We start from the raw sequence: 17,706 nt of genomic DNA, 5'->3' as shown, positions 1-17,706 counted from the left end.
ATGCAAGCTTTCCATCCATAAATCAGATTTCTCAAGTTTTCTGAATCCCAGTGCATGAACTGTTACACAGTGGGTTACGTGGCAGTCTAGAGAGCTCAGTTCAAGTGGCAGGCAGATGGCCTCTCATGTCTGGGGATCGTGCCTCAAACAAGAGATTCTGCTTGGAGGGAATTACCACACAGCACTGCAGTCAGCAGCCCCCAGATCACGGATCTGGGCTTCACATGTGGTCACGCAAGCAGGGAGAGACTGTGGCAGGAGGAGAAATGAAACAAGTTGGTTTCACACCAACTGCATGTGACATATTTGACAGGTCTGATAACTATTGAGACACAAGCTACTCCTCCACCCAGGAGGTGGAGTGGTTACTTGCCCATTAAAATGAAAGACACTCACTAGATTCGGTGCTGATGATAGCATAGGAGTGCTTCAGCTCTTTGTAAGCTCAGCAGGAACACACTATACCCAAGAACCAGATCAAAGGCATCATATCTCAAATAAAGCTAAGCCCACTTCATGCCAGGAGGGAGATGTGGATGCTACTTTTAAGCTCAGGTCCTTAAACTGAATTAAGACAGTGAGGGAGTTCTTTTGCTTTGCATATTTTAACACTGCCTAATGGAAGAGCAGGAATGGAGCCAATTCATCTCACTCAATTCCGTTCTTGATTTAAGTAATAGGAATGTACTTTTAGTCAACTGACGAACGTTGTCTCAGAGAAATTCAGAGCCTTTCAAGTGTGAGAGGATCAGTCACCCACCCACTGCTATGGACACTGGCACCTTCCACTACGAGAAGACACAAAGCCACCACAGATAAGAAGGGATGAAACACCTGCCTGCAGCTGTATGCTGTATGGCCATGCACAACGGAAGCCATCACTTGAACTGCTCAGGCACTTTGCTGGATTCCATATCACACGTACCTCAGCAAATTCCCTTCTCACTGTGCATTACAAGCAGATGCATGCAAAAATAATCATAGAAATCCACACTAAGATACTAAGAAGTCTGATAACATAATGTCTTTATTCCCTTCAGCAGTGTCCCCAGTCCTAGGTCTACAGTGGCAGTACTGCAAGGATTCTCAAGGTGTCTAACACTTCTGTAGGTACCTAAAATACCAAAGTTAGCAATTTCAAAGCTTCTGTAGATCTACAATTGCCAATCACTCTCCAAAAATAAAAGAAAATTAAATGAAAGTTGAAAGAGACCATAAAAATGGGTCTGGAATGAGTTTCCTGAAAGATTAAGATGTGAATAGTTTCTGGCTTTAAGAGAAAATAAAAAATAACCAGAACAATGCCAGGGGAAAAAAAACAATAAGGTAGAAGTATATACTCCTTTAATAGCAAAAGTATGAAACAATGGTTGAAACCCAAATGCAGACAGTGAAACAAAAAACACAACCCCTGCCCCCTTACTCAATATACAAATAACTGATGGAATTTACTGACTTAAGTTATCACTGACCATAAGGTTTCAATGGTTTGGCAAGGGATGAAATGTTAATGAAAAAAAACGAGGACAATCACATAAAAACAAAAAGACAAAGAGTATTTGCCATCTTCCAACAACAGGAACGCAACAGTAACCAGGGCAGATTTCAGTGTGCCTTTCAGCTAGGGGCATCTTATTCTGTAATTATTCATGGCTGCCCATCATGGCAGTCCTGCAGGCTGCGTGGAAGCACTGCTCACTGTACTTAGCACAGTCCAACAGGACTTCCATGTGACTTGAATCTACGATCATTTTTCACAAGGATTCTGCTGACAAACAGGCCAAAAGGCGGTACTTCAAATCTGTTAACATTTACTAAGTTCTAGGCAGCTCCGTCCCAGTCACACTGGCACAAAAGTATCTTTTAGGACTCTGGAGGCACTTACACATACTTGGATGTGCTGACAGATGGACAAAGTGGTTGGATCACTCCATAAAATTAAATATCAAAGAAATGATCTGCTCATGGGTTTGAGGATTTCTAATCAGTCTCCAAACATTATCTTCTTTCTGCCTTGCGCGTACAAGCTCCATTAAAACAGCACATTTAATCACCCACAATCTAGACCAAATCTCAACTACAGAAGATATTTCTTAATTAAACAACCAGCAAGACTGATAATGAAATCTGAAGAGCTAGCAGAAGCAGTTGTGACACACACGAAACTCAGCAGATACATCCACCCCACAAATTGCAGCAGAAAGTCAAAAGTAAGGAGGCAGCAGCAACTCACAGGTGGAGGACACGGACGTTGGAAGCAGCAGGTCCCAGGGAGGGAATGGCAGTCAGTTCATTGTTGTTCAGTTGCCTGCAACAAAAAATGAACCATTTAGCAAGGAGGTTACGAGGAGGCGTGCATCAACTGGGCACATCATGCTGTATTAGTGTGCTCCTCCTCAGGAGCACCAGCATTTTCACAGAAGTGGCCATCTCAAGGGCTTTCTCTGACCGTCTCACCTTTTTATCCCAACCTTTTAATATATGAGAGCTACAACTGCTCCAACAATGGCCTTCTTTATCCTAAGCAGATCTGCAGCCCCCACTCATCACACCAGGCCATGGCGGTGCCATGGCAGCCCCCATCCCGCACCAGGCCTAGCTCTGAAAATCCCACAGGGGCAGCCCCACAAAGCTGGCCACGATCACCCAAAAAAGGCGCTGGGCACAAAAATGGCACTGAAACAGGTGACCTGCTCCAGACAGCTCCCCCAGCATCCCTGCAGGGCTAATGGCAATTGCAGACAGGCCTTTACAGAAATGTCCCCCTCAATGGCCTAATGTTTGAAGTGTTTTTCTGACTGAAAACAGATCCTGGCCATGTGACCGGCTCTTCCTTGGTTTAAAGAGCCCTTGTTTGTACGGTGAATTAGTCAATTAATTACTGTAACAGTCGCTTGTCTGGCTGCTTGAAAATTACCTAACTTCTTAGCCATCTTGCCCTTGTTTCCCCCCCCTTCTCCTCCCTGCACACACACACACTGAAGCCATTAAAGCTGAACCCTGGCCAGGCCAAGCCCCGTGGCCCCCAGCCATACAAATCAGCAGAGCCTCAGTGCTGAGCCTCTGCTAAGCACCACCCCTTTCTCCTCCACGGGGGGGGCTCAAAAGCACCCCGATCCTCTCAGGCCTTGCCCCCAAAGGCACTCCTTCCTCCCCAGGACATCCTGAAAATCACATCCAGATGCATCCGACTCCAAAGCGGGATGCACGGTACAGCTGAGGGGTGCTAAACCCTGAGTGTGAGCTGGGGCGATCCTGAATTCTGCTCCTTTTGGCACTTGAAAAAGATTTCTGGCAGGTGGGAGAGGGCAACGATGCCTCCATTGCAGAACTTCCTCCTGACTCCTCCGAGAGCAGGCACTGTATTTGATTTCATGAGGCATTCCAGGCACTGCTGGGATAAAAGGGTTTTCTCGGCTGCAGCTCTGTCTCTGACATTATACCCATACCTTAAAATGTAAGGGAAGAAAGCCAAAGGCATTGCAATTCAGCATGGAACTCTACTTTGCAACTAAAAGCTCATTGTTACTGGTATTATAGCAAGGTCTCCAGCTTTCAACAGTGCAAAGCAAGCTGGAAAGAGCATTGAAATGCATGTATTTGTGACACATTTACATTAACATCCAGCTGAGCATCTTTTTGAAAGCCACAGAAAGGGAAGGCGAATCAGGCTCACCCTCCCCTAGTGCTGGTTAAGCAGCTCTAACACTAACCAGCATCTAGCAAGCGTCCAAACCCTCCTCTGACATAAACGTCATCTTCATCTATCACTGCCCTGTCAAGTCTTTCTCAGTTAAACAACACAGTCAGAAAGCAGCTCTCCCACCTCATTTTCTCTTGGCTCACAGGCACCAGTTGCTGATGCAGAGGAGACAGCCAAGCTCATTATTTGTCTGGGATTTCCCTCTCCTCTTCCCTTTCCCCTCACATATAATGAACAAATAGTAAAAAAAAAATATCAAAAAGAACCCCACAACTAGACTCAACAAATTTAAACATCCTTCTTCTTTCTCCTTGAGGACACAAACCTGCTGCCCCTGAGCAGCAGGGGAGGGCAGGAGGGGGCCACCCGTATAAAATATTTACGGTCCGGTTGCCAGGCTGGTGTCAAGCTGAAATGGAGCCTGCTCAAAAATAGCACAGCTCTCCAGAGCTTTCAGTGAAAGGCACTTTAGAAAATAAAAGGTGAGTTGTTTGGAGAGGAATTTTAGCACAGTTACTACCTCTTTGTTATAAAATGAGCTTGGAAAACCTGAGAGCACTGTAACCATCATTCTCATGGATTCCACATGACCTGAGGAAACCCCACAAAGGACAAGAGGGATGCCCCACAGCAGCATCCCACTCCTATCCTTGCAGTCGAGGCATGTGATCAGGGGTGTCTTTAAGAGGGAACACAGAGGGGCATGGAAGAAAGTACAGGTGTCCTGAAGGAGGGAGGTAGTGCAATGCTGCAGCCCCTAAGTAGCACACAGCTACGTAGTCCTGAGTATATGGGATCATGGGGTTTCGTATCAATTTAACGTCCTCCTAGAAGGGATTAAACTTGAGGGGAGAAAAACTTTTAAGAATGAAAAACACCAACTGCTACTGCCTTATCTTAGTAGATCACAGCAGATCACCCATTGTAAGCTATCAAGTTTAGACCGTTAGTTTGCCAACATCTTCATAAAGCTAAGGGTTTCAACAATGATTTCCAAAATATGTGGCACTAATTATTCACATACAGACACGTCACATTTGAGACCCATCTGTAATGCTCAGGAACCGCAAGCTCCCTGTTTAAAGCATCATGGGAGGTTGCAGGTCTTATCAATGCATCTATCATTTGGGGCAATCTCATTCCCCCAGGGTGACTTGATTTACCCAGCATTGCGCGCACAGCAAAACACTGACTTGCTCTCAAGACATGCCACAGCATGATCCTTATTTCATGAATGTTTGCAAGTGCTTAAAAAAAACCCTCAGAAAGAGATGCTCTGGCAGTACAGATGTGGTTCTCTTTGTGAAACGCAGTTTATTTCAGTGGTCTGTGGTTTAGCTGTTATTCAAAAGCAACCAAGATTGGTAGATAGGGCTTTTAATAGAGCTTCTCCCTCACACTTTCCAGAGCCTGCCTTCCAGGCTGGACTCCAGACTTCTGCCTCCCCTTCCATCTCAATTTTCTTCCTATTCATTCCTTTGCTCTTTCCCTTTCCCCTAACAAGGCACTCCTAGCCATGCTATTACTCTGTAGGCTGCATGGCTTGCCTCCCTCATTCCTCAATACTTCTTTCCACATTCAGCCCTTGATGCATGACTTTGCATGCAGGAGCTCCCTACCTGCGGAACCATAAGCCACACAAATGAATCTCCCAGCCCCACGTGCCTAGTAGTCAAACACCTCCAGGCATTTCCACAAATAAAAGCAATTGCTAAGCCACAATCATGTTAGGATAACTCTAAAGTCTCATGGGATCAGGGCTGTGATTCTGATCTCTAAGCACAGAGCAATTTAAGGCTTTTCACTGTTTAAAGAAGGCAGATTCTGTAGGCAGCATTTGCTCACCTGCATCACTTTCTCTCCCCTCCTGCTCTTTAAGGCAATCTAGGGCTGACCTCCAAGCACTGCCCTCATTCTTGATGCACATTCCTCACTTTGTCAATATTCCCAGCAAGTCCTTACTGTCAGTGTAAGCAGAGGTGCCACAGGCCGGTGGAGACGCACTGCATTAATCTCCACAGTTCAACCCTGCAGGCATTAGCCAGACAGAATTCCCACCACTGCAAAATGCTTCGCCTATTTCAGAATCCCAGGATCTGGCCCATCCACGAGTCCCAAAGCCAACACTTAATGAAAACAGACAAAGGACAAGAGGAAAAGAACGATGCAGACAGAGCACAGCATTGTTTCTGAAACGAAATGTTTTTTCAGTTTCCCATGAGGCATCAGTAGCTCTTCAAACACAGCCCAAACCTCAAGTATGCCAGCAATTCAACATCCAAATGAGAGCTCATTACCTCAACCCACCGCTTACAATTTTAGTCACTTTCGTTTTTCGGAACCCAAATCAGAGCTCCGGGAATTGCTGTGAATGGCTGACAGGCACTGAGCTTCCATGAGCATGGTGGCTGAGCAGTTACGCAGGTCAGCAGGTAGGATATCCTGCAGCCAGCCTTTGCCGGCTCCTTCTCTTCCCCCACCAAAGCAGAAGATAGCTCTGCCACTTTAGACTGACTTAGCAGACTTCAAACACAATTTGTCCTGGTTCCAAAAGGAATACAAATGTCTAAGAAAGGAGGAGACACAGTTAAGTGCTTTGTTATCCACTACACTACACCTTTGTTTCCTGGGAGATGTGGGTTAGGTTGGCATCAGATATCACGATCCAGGCTGTTCTGTCTTGCTTCAGGGTTATGCTGTCAGCAAGGAGCTTTTTGTGTATGTTCAGGTGTGTTAGCTGAACTGCTCCTTCCGAGCACTGCACAAAACGGAGGGAGCAAACTCCAATGATTTCCAATAACAGCTACGCTCTTTTAATTGAGAAGTTATGTTCTGCTAATTGATTCGTTAAAGACAAAGAAAGCAGCAGAAGTACTGTATGAAAAAACCTCCACACCGAGTCACATCTCATTCATGTTCGCTAAAGGAAGATACTGTCTCAGGAAACTATATGCAATTTCCTCCTGTCCCACAAGCTGTCCTTGCAAAATACAACTCAAACCTTGACAGAATACTTACACTTCCTGCAGGTTCAACAGCTCTGCAAAGGCAGAAGGATCAATCTCGGTCAACTTGTTGTAGCTCAGGTTTCTGTTAAAATAAAAGAAAGCGGCATCAGCATCATACAGTTACTGCGCTCAGCAAAAGTGTCATCCTAATTATTCTGGACTGCATAGGAAGTGGTTTGGGTTCGGTTATTTTTGCCTTTTTTTTAGAGAAAATTATGTCAATTTAAACATGGTAGGGGAGCAGTTGGCTGCTGAATACATGCAGGAGTTACTTCAGTTCTCTATCAAAATGTTATTTAGCTTGCTGTATGCTTTCTCCTCTTTTGCATTAATGTGGTGTTAATTTGTCTTTATATTACACAACTACATTAGTATTCCTCTGCTGGTTATTCACAACCACACAACTCATCACAGATGAACAGGATACTTCCTGACAAATTGAAGTCGGAACTGAAACAATCAGCAAGGCTTCTCCTTAATATTTCATAGTTATAATGATATTTGGGAGTTTTAATGTACCACACATAAATAAAAGGCCTACACAGATTCATACACTTATATTATATGTTGACATACAGTATTTTACATTTTCTAACAGACCATGTCATTAACATATCACAAAATGCTGGGCACGTAGTAACACTTGCTTGGTTCCTCAACAACTCTCATCAATTCCCAACTGACAGACCACATCAAGATCATACAATCCCATTTTACTAGGGACAGGTTTTGCTATCTGAACACAGCCTGCTGAAGCCCTGCTTTGTAGGACACATCCCTGTTTGGAAACACAGCTGGAATAAGGTGGCAAGAAAGCAATGCAGAAAGCCACATGCAAGACCCTCGCAATGCTCTGCTGCAGCATCACGACAGTGAAATCCCCGCTAAGACATGCAGCATCAGCACACTGCACACAGGTCCAGCCTGCATTTGGGGATGCATCGGGAGAGCACAGATCAATTAGGACCAAGCAACTAATGATGTGGAAATTAACAAATGGCCCAATTAATATGATGTATGCTGTGCTGGAATGTTACTGTATGTAATCTGAAGAGGGAGGAGGCCAACTGACAGGCAGTAGCAACAAAAGCAACCACAAGGAGCTGCGAGGAAATTGAGGGGACCTGCTTTAATTTCGCCCTGCTCCACACCCTGCTCCATGATATTATCCTGGGTAATACTCAACCCTCCTGTCTCCTCTGCAGGGAGGTTACACCCTCTTACTGTACCTCTGAACATGACCCAAAAGATTCACAGTCTGATTTTAGATAAGCCCTCAAACATCCAGCTCCTTATTCAAACCACCAAGCCAGTCTGACTGGAAAACAAGCCAACCTTTCCCAGTTTGTGCATTTGCTTTGTGTAGAAGCTGTGCCCACAGACCCCAGGCAGGTCTGAAGCCCCAACAGGACCCACTTCCCAAGGCTCCTGAGTGCCAATCCCTGCACTGGGGGGGAATCGGTAGGTGACAGACAACAAGGACAGCTGCAAGAAGGGCCCAGACCTGCCTCACGTGCCCCATACAGAGAGAGATTCAGGCCCACAGCAATGCATGTGAGCACCAAGGCTTGAGAGACTAAGAAGTTACAAATGCCTCTTTTGAAATAAAAGGCAATCAATCATTGATCATCTGCTCTCCTGCAATGCATTTATGGGACACGTTCAAAACATTCCCCTCCACATGGGTACTGTTCAATAGCTCTGTGCACACACAGTTTTCCAGCACTTAGAGAAGCCCGTGAAGGCACCTTGTACCATGCCTGAAATGCTGCATTTCTGCCAATAGCTACTGCAAAAGAAGGCTCTACAAATCAACAGCAGAACCGAACTTGAAGCCATATACGAGTGTAAAATCTAACCAAGCATCTAGTTTTAAAATATGTTGTCCTGTAAGCCCCTACTGTCTTTTAAAACACTCAAGAGACCTTTAAATCAATACCAGCCTGCAGCAGATATCCATTTCACTATGAACTCAAAGGCATTTGTCTAAATAAAAGTCAAACTGCAGTTTAAACTCAGAGTGCGTTTGAAAGCCAAGTCCATATTCATAGCACAATTACGAATTAAAGCGCAATTTGCCCACAGATTACATTACTACTATTTTTTTTTCCTTTATAAACCACACAGCAAAATCAGGTTGGAGCTTGTCCCTGTCTGATGTACAGGCAAAAGGAGAAAATACAACAGGTAACATCCCACGGGACATTATATCCCATAGGTTCGATGCAGCAAGAACAAAGCAGGCACAGAAACGCTGGGGACATGCTGTAAGAAGGAAATAGAGACACGGTGTTGGCACAGCCATGATTGCGCCAGAATCCATCAGTTTCAATGTATTTCCATGCCGCAAATCTTTTAAGGTAACCATATTTATCCTGAAAACATTCCTCTGCAATAAGCTACGAGGCTGCTCCACAAACCAAACACTGAGGATCACAGGCACACTGATCATCTCTACGCTTGTCAAGGGAACCGAACCCCGGCATACTCAATGCCCAAACACTGAGCAATGCTGATGTAACCTTCAACAGCTCTAAAGTGAAAGATACAAGAGTCTTAGCAGCATAAAGGATTTCATGGACTAACATCTTCCAAAGCAGCTTTCTGATGATTGCTGCTGCCATTTGAGAAGCTTGAACATCAATGTGAGACAAGCAGTTAGCTCTTCAGATAGAACAGCTGTATTTCACCTACTCCAACAAAAGAGACTTGCCAGTGTTTGCTGCAGAAATACTGGTAAAACCTACCTTATGTGCCTAAATCTTCGGTTTTGCCCACGCTACCCACTCCAACTTGCAGCTATCCTCACCAAACACACAACACGCTGTTCAAAAATCAGTGGGGAAAACGAAAACTAGAAATATAGCATCAGTACAAAATACATTTCAGACTTGAAAATAGATGGATACACCAAAATAAACAGTTCACTCCACTTCTCCGATGTTAGCATGCAATAAAATGCCCAGGAATTTGTCGCCTGAAGCATCAGCAAGCAAAGGATGAGTTTCCCAGAACTCAGATCTCCTCGCTAGACAGTATTTAGCATGCCAGTCACAGCATGCAAATGGGAGAAAGAATTAACATGCTCTGATAGATAGATCATTGGGACTGGGAGTCAGGAAACCTCAGTCTATTCCTGGCTCTCTTAATCTCCTGCTGTGTGACTGGGTCATGTCACATCACCTCTCCAGAGCTTTTGTTTCCACAGCCACCCTTTGTCTGTCTTGCCTATTTAGACTGTAAATAAAATTGAGGTAGGTATTGTCTTGGTTTGCCCAACGCTGACTAAATGAGGCCTCAATCTTGGTTGGGCTCCAGTAATGCAAATACAAAAGAGAACTCAAAACTTGAGGTCATGGGTGCACAAGACGCTCCCCCACCACAAAGCACGGATCTCAAATGCAAGGCATCACGTGTAGCTGCAACATCCCCATTGACTGAGCCAAGCATCCCAGCAGAGATGGAGATGCCAAGCTCAGGGTTCTGCTGTCCCGTCAATGGAATTCACCACGCTCCTGCTCTGCCATAGCAAAGAGTGCATACTTCATCATGGAACCCCTTAGTCTGATTGATACAGTGCTCGGCTGTGCAGTTGAGCAATGGCTCTCATTGAGCAAATATTTCTTCACCAGTGTTTTAAGAAGTCTTCTCTGAAGAGCCCTGGAAAATCTGAGCCCAAAGCCCATCACATGCTTCAGCATCCTACAAGAGTCAGAAGCTGACTGCAAAGACAACAAAACAGCCACCAACCTGAGTGGTCTAATGCTCAGCTCCTTCTTCTCCATTTGAACAGAAGGTAGCATAAGGCTTGTGGAATTTATTAAGGTATTTTATTTTGACTTACTGGTACAAGGAATGTGCTACGCATTATTTATCTATTATATACATAAGTATCTAATTCCTTGTATTGGCTAATCCAAAAACAAGGTGTTTTCCTCCTTCATATATGATGCCGCTGATTGAGAACTAAGAACAAGCTAAACCAACACGGGAAGGGCTCTCTTCTGCCTATTTATCCCTTCCAATCTTTAAATAAGAAAGCAGTGTTTGCCTTTATTTGGCATTGTAGATCACTAAGCACTGCAGAGGCTCAAAGGAAAGCCTTGTTAAATAACCCAATATAGAGTCTGCCTTTAAACTACCTCCTCAAAGTAATAATGCTGTCACAAAACAAGCCGTGTTTGCCTGCAAGAAGGAATCAGGCAGCTCTCTGACCTGACAGATGCTGATCCTGCCTCCCTGGCAAAGTGCTGGGTAGACTGGGATTTCACGCACTGGTTTTGGTTCTAGTTTGGGAAGCTGGCCAACATGCTGTATTGAGAACAAGGTACCTGGCTGGCTTGCCAGACAAAGAAATCAGCAGGCATGAGGCTCGCAGTCCCTGCTCACCATAATGATGGCTGAGTTCTGCTCAGGGAGGTGGAAGTTTCCGACCCGCACATCGAACCCATTCATCTGTCAGCATGGAAGATTATGTCAAAAGCGTTTCTGCACCTTTTGATGACAGGCTGAGGAGAAAAGGAGGATGGCCTGAAGTTCTGCCCCTGCCAACCGCGGCTTTCATTAAACACTTTGTCAACCATTGTCATAACACAACTTTTCATTGCGTCTGCACAAAAGGGAGCCGAGGGCCCAGAACAATCGAGCCCTGCAATAGAAATTCCTCTGGCTAATCTGTCGAAAGATAGCTGCCTAGTCCGCAGCTTACTGAATAGGCACCATCCTCTTCCCACATGTTTGTGGATGGCTTTACAGCACCGGCATGGAGGCCCCATGCACACTTCACTGGGTATGAAAAGCACGGCAGCAGCTGAATAAGCCTGGGGATGGGAGTTGGGGTAACAACAGGGGGAACACACTGCCCGTGCTTCGAGTATACAGCTGTGCACAGAAGAAAGCATGCATGAATTTCTCCTTTAAACAAGCTTTTCATTCCCAGAGAGACAGCAGAGTCCTCGTAAGTAGTGACATGCGAGACTTAACACTGAAGCACAAAGCAATCAGAGACTGCAGGGATTCAGTTGCTTGTATGAACTGCAAGGGCAGAAAGAAGCATCTTTAGTCCTTTTTTCTTATATACACAGCAAGCCCCAAATCCATTTCTTTGATCCAAGAGCACAGAAATGGCTACTGTGGTCAGAGCCAGCTACCAAGCAGTGCATGGCACAGCAACACCTTCCCCTATATGGGATTACTTGAGTCCTCCTTAAAATGGAGTTGCAATAAGCCATCCACACTGGTGAGTCAGAAGGAATTGTCACATTCAAGACGCGTGCAGTCCTTCATTATTTTCTGCCAGGAGTCCTTGGGGAACCACTCACCCCAACCTACTTCAGCCAGTCCCACATGCCCTTCCACTCCATCTGCTAAATGGGTAGCAAACCAAAGGCCTTTGAACCCTTTGCCTCATTCATTCTTGCCTCTGTTTCACCTCTCTCAAGCAAGGACATCAAATAGAAATTCACCTTGGACAAAGGCTTTGCTTTAGGGCCTGCACTCATGCTCACACTTGGTGAGCCTGCTCACTCAGGCTTTGCTTGTGCCCCAGCTCAAATTAGCAGCCACAGCAGATTAGCTTGGGTTAACAGTGCGCTCATATAAGGGGCTCTATGTGCAGAAGGGAGTCAACTTAAGGGCAACCCTCAAGCCATAACATGAGCTAATTTGACTGTGAAGACAAACTTTGAGAGGTCATCCAGACACCAGGAGAACTGCACCATGAATCACCCCAGTCATGACTAACAATGCCGTCTAAAGGAAATTCCTGCAGCATGATTACCAAAGAATCAATACCACACCGATTCCAGCAGATGCACACAGTCCTTAATGCAAAGAATACTAATTAAAACCACATCACTGAGAACCATCGTATCAGCCTACGGTTTAATATAACTTGTGGTTGAGAAGGCTGAAGGAACGAGAGAACTACCTTTGAATAACTTCAAATAACATCTTGGGCCCCGGCCCTTCCTCCTGTGCTCCCAACAGCTCCCAGTGCCTGGAGCAGTGAGACGGCAGTGTCTGGAGGTTGGCTGGGCTGCTCTCACATCACCACCATTGCTGTCAGTTCTCAAGAGCAGAGCATCTCCTGCCATGGCACTGGATGACATCGAGCTGCAGCCGAGGGTTCGGAGCTGCCCACAATAAGGAGCTCCCTTCTGCTTACTTGTCTCTTCTAAGAAGGGAACTGTTGGGTTATTTCAGGCCTTGTTTGGTTTACACAAATGTGTTTTGACAACGCCTCGGATCCTATCTCTTCCTATTTTAATAACCTTAGCAAAAACAACAAAAGGAGTTTTTTCTTATTTTTTTTTCATTTTCCAAGCCAAACCAAACAGCCTCCTTGAAACACCCCGAAAGTTTGAATCTTAGAAAGAAAAACCAAAAAAGAAACCATCTTTGACTTAATCTATATAAACCACAATGATACAGAGCCACACTGCACAACAGCAGAAGTTAGGGCAAGGCATCACAAGAGGGAAGGCAAGACAGTGGATTCAAACTTCTCTCTGCTCCTGAAAGTAATAATAAGAGCAGCAGCCACACAGCCTGTAGTTACTAAGGCTACCAAACAGCATTACGGTTGCTTGTTCCTCTACCCCACAGCAGACAGCCCAGTCAAAGGCAGTATTGTGTGCAGGGAACAGGGGATGCTGCAAGGGTAAGAGCAGACGGTGTTTAATTGCAGCAATTTTTCACTTTATTTGCTGTTTCTATTGAGCTGTGCTGCATGAAGGAGACGTATTCTCTCCAAAACACACCAAGTCATCAGTTGCAAGAACTGCCTTAGAGCAAGAAAATAAAATACAAAGAGGGTTGGAGCATCTAAATAGAAACGACTGCATTTACTTCACCTTAAAGCTATCCTGGTTTGCCACCTGCGGCAGGTAAAGCAGCTGGAAGGAAAATTAGGATGTGGAAGTCTTTAAGCCACAAATTAACTCTGCCCAGATACCCATAGGGTTTGTTCGGGCTTCGTTGTTTTGCTTTAATTAAAGCGCTGCTTACTCTCATGAGAAAGACGTGTCCTGAAAGCAGAGCTGGCAGCTCCTTGCCTTGCAGAAGGCAGAGCCCCACATCCCCAGCACAAGGGCTGCAGGCATCGCGTGTACGCCGGGCGCACGTGAACCAACTGCTTTGCTCCTTAGGTAAATCAATAAAGGCCACGACTCCTGCACTAACATTTCAATTAAGGTTCCCCACTGTGTATTCAACATACTAAACCAATTTATTGAGGATTAACAACTCTATAATTTACTGTATGCGTCTACCTTACAGGCACTGCTAAGCCTCCATTAACTGACAATAATACACAAGAGCTGCATTGATAGACCAGCATGAAGTGCAATTTACTGCTTCAAAAATTGCTACTTCTGCAGAGCTAATATTTTTACCTACAAGTTGTGTAATTTTTCACAAGTACGGCAGATAAACCGCGTTAAAACCTTTGGCTTTTACGGATGCCTGGAAGGACCAGCAGCATCACATCCAGCTGCTGGCAGCCCAAACCTCCCACCACATGACTGTAAAATCCAGCTGTGGGTTACAGGTCGAGCACAGATGGAAAAGAGATAATTCACAAAGTCCCTGAACACTGCTCAGAAGTTTCCACGGTTTAAGAAAACATCTGAGGCCAACAATCATTCAATAATATCCAATAACCCATATTTTAAGATACATTTCCTACTAAAACACAGAATGGTAATGTGCTCTGAAACCACTCGGAATCCCCGAAGACGGGGGTTGTGTCTGTAAGCATTTCTGAGAAGCTCGCAAGTTCTTCCAGTGCTCTGACACCCCAATTTGTTTGTCAGAAGTGTTCGTTCAGGAAATGCATCCCTGGGCAGAGCACTGCAAATTGAGAGCAGCACCCATGGTGCTGGGGGAAGGGTGAGCATCAAACCCACGCTCAGTTTTTGGCACCTGCTGAAGTGCCTTCCTTTGCAGAGCCCATCGCTCCAGCAGCACACAGCCACTTGTGCCACCAGCTGCCACCAAAAGCCACTGCACAGACAGTGTCCCACACCGGTCAGATGCTCATGGCAAAGGAGGGCAAGGGACCCCTGGAACTGTGTTGTTCCCTTGCCCTGCTTCTAGTGAACAGTTAATCAGGAAGGGCTGATCTCCCCCCCCTCAAAACACACTCACTTGGAAGAGGCACAAAGGAATATTTGTGCGCTGGTTAAAACCAGCCAGGCAAAGAGGAAGGGAAAAATAGCCTTGCAAAAACAGCAGGCGGGTTTCTGCCACAGCACAGGGGCTTCCACAGTTCACTATGCTGCCCAAAGCCAAAGCAGCCAGCTCTGCAAGCCACCCATCAGCACCAACACAACTGGATGATCACCACATCCACTGCCCAGTTCCCACCCATTGCCAGCAATCCAGTCTCACACAACGCTCAGCCAACTCTGCAGCTTCCTTACATGGAGGTAATATCCTTTCCAACTGCACCTGCAAGTGGAATTGCAGCACTGTGCTCCTTGCTGTGCTCCTCATATAGTTTTTCAGCTTGATGCCCAAGACAGAAGGGACATTCCCTGCCGTTTTCAATGCCACAGGCTGCAATGGAAGAGGGGCTGGATGAAGCCAAACACCTTGCACATAGAAAGAAATCATGTATACAACCCCAAAGCATTGGTAGAGGGATCTGTGCTGGCAGTGCTGCAGGTTGCACAGCCAGCTCTAACCTCCCAGAGGTGCAAAGAAAATACTGCTCTACTTGCAGTTTTAAAATAGCTCTTCTTTGTAACAGCAATTTAAGGGTAAAACATGCACATTTTGATCTAAAAAAACTCCTAAGTTGGCCATCTTAGCTAGAGATGTGTGGTTAACACCAGCATTCACCCTCTCCTTTTGAGTAATCAATGTCCAAACATAATGCACTTTCATTCCAAGCACTTTTATATTGCCAATAAAGCACCAAGCAATTTAATGGATTTCTAACCCCAAATTGGAAGCTGTACTGCATCCAACTGACTCAATTTGTTCAGGCTTAGAGGAAGCCCTGGAACAAAACGCTAGAAATAAAACCACATGTACTGATAACATTACAGAAATAGATACACCAAGAAGCAAATGTTCTGTCCCTTTATTTTATCTGACCTCCAACCTGTTTTAATTGACCTTCAAGATGGAAAGACTGCATTTAAAAGAAACCATTTCCACCTAGATCAAGAGAAATGGAAGCCAAGCTATATATAATGCACTTGCTGCAAAACAAGGCAAATAAATCTACCATTAAACTACCTTTCACTTGACAATGAAAAGCTAGAAGAGACTTTCAAGTTAATTTATTCCATATTTTACGTCCTAAGCAGAGCTATTTTCTAGACAAACTTGCTTTCTCTCCATGTGAAACGAACATAGCCAGGAGCTTCCCATATCCCCCTGCATTACACCCTGTAACACTTGGTGGAGGACAGTTGTTTTGAACAGCAGAAAACTGAAGCTACAGATCTCAAAAGCAATGGTGCGACACAGGTGTTTCCAGACACCGGTCCACAGCACACTCCCTGCCACTAGAAAGCTAAATAACCCTCAAATAACTTGTACCGTGTAAGTAACGGTGTACCTGTAAATTCAGGTAGTGAAACATTCAAGTAAGCAGACATGCACACATCTCTATGTGCACTGCTGCAGAGAGCAACACACCCACAGCCAGGTATGCAGACAAAGGCTTTATCAGCAACGTCTGGGACAGCTGAACAGATTATGACAGTTGTGAGGAGCGCTAGTAAAAGTCTTTATTACACTCCTCCCCAGCATATAATGATATATCTTCCACAGAAGCACTGTTTTTAAGATCTCTGAGAGCTTTACAGTTTTTATTGGTGCTCTTCTCCAACCTCTTCCGCTTATAAAGCCAGATTTCTTCATTAGCGCAACTCAGACTGCACAAAGACCCAGAGAGAGAGAACAAAACTTACAGCCAGCAACGTTTTAGAAAGCCCTTCCCACAGATTTGCTCATCCCACTGCAGCCTGCCATCCCAGGATCTGCCCATACTAACAGAGCCCAACTGAAAATGGGGGCTCTGGCACAGCCTTTGGTCACCTCACCACCCCTGGGGCAGAATGGGACCCCAGAGCTCCTGTCCCACATGCCCAGTATGAGGCTTGATTCCAGCTGCACTTCATCAGCCAAATAGCAGATCCAAGCACAGGCTGCGCCTTCAGATCAGAAGTTATTTCTCCATCCATTTCAAACATCACCTTGCTGGATGCATGCCCTACTTTATTATTCAGTGAACTGCCTCAGATTTGTGCAATTTCGCAGCTAATTCACATCGAGGGCAGATGTTACTGAGGTTGAATCAAGGAACACGTTCTCCTATACATTTTTATTCTTTCCACGTTGCAGAGGTTTAGAGGTATGGGAAGGGAACACTACCCCAGTATTCTGCTACAGGAAGCAATTAACAGCACAATCTCTTGCAGAACTGCTGGATTCCAAGGGAATCTGGATAAACTCATTTCATCTTCTTGTAACCGTTATTCCTGGCATCACGCAGTTCCACTTGGCACTCAAGACTGCACATGTTGCTGTATTTCTGTCCCTACCTTTGCCCACCAGAAGGTGCTTACGTGCCAATGGAGGCTCCAGACCCAGCTTCCAGCACTGGGAACTCCATCCAACAATCAGACCTACAGGAAGATGTAAGAGAAAGCCAAACCCTTCCCCTCTTCTGTTGAGCCGGTCCCATTCACAACCCAAACTAGCCGCTATCTCAACACTGCACTGATGGCTCTGAAAGTCAAAAAGTCCTAAAAGAATGAAACTCCACATGGGTGGCCACATGGAAAACAGCAAAACTAACACAAAAAAGCTAACACTACAGGAACAGAAATACCCTTCTTTTTTTTGGCTCTTCTGAGTGATCCTTGCAAGCCGGGCATCCTGCCAGGATGCTCACAGGGCTCTGGGCACACCAGCTTTGCACCAGATCCATGCAATTCAAAAAGGTGCTTATTTAAAGAATAAAGTGAATGCAGAAGG

The 17,706-nt window shown here is 45.3% G+C and overlaps 1 protein-coding gene across 1 annotated transcript in view; it reads right to left on the bottom strand.

The window, feature by feature from the left end:
- The window catches only part of LRIG1 (leucine rich repeats and immunoglobulin like domains 1), a 75,966-nt gene that overhangs the window by 41,740 nt on the left and 16,520 nt on the right, over positions 1-17,706 (bottom strand). Inside the window, exons 2-3 of the mRNA XM_072346995.1 lie at positions 6,722-6,793; positions 2,234-2,308 (exon numbers count right to left, since the gene is read on the bottom strand). Of these exons, the coding sequence (XP_072203096.1) occupies positions 2,234-2,308; positions 6,722-6,793 (147 nt within the window). The remainder of the gene's footprint in view (positions 1-2,233; positions 2,309-6,721; positions 6,794-17,706) is intronic.

The sequence above is a fragment of the Excalfactoria chinensis genome, chromosome 12 (assembly GCF_039878825.1).
Source record: "Excalfactoria chinensis isolate bCotChi1 chromosome 12, bCotChi1.hap2, whole genome shotgun sequence".
Classification (NCBI taxonomy): domain Eukaryota; kingdom Metazoa; phylum Chordata; class Aves; order Galliformes; family Phasianidae; genus Excalfactoria; species Excalfactoria chinensis.
The sequence above is the reverse complement of the archived record's forward strand: the minus strand, read 5'-3'. Positions and strand labels throughout refer to the sequence as shown.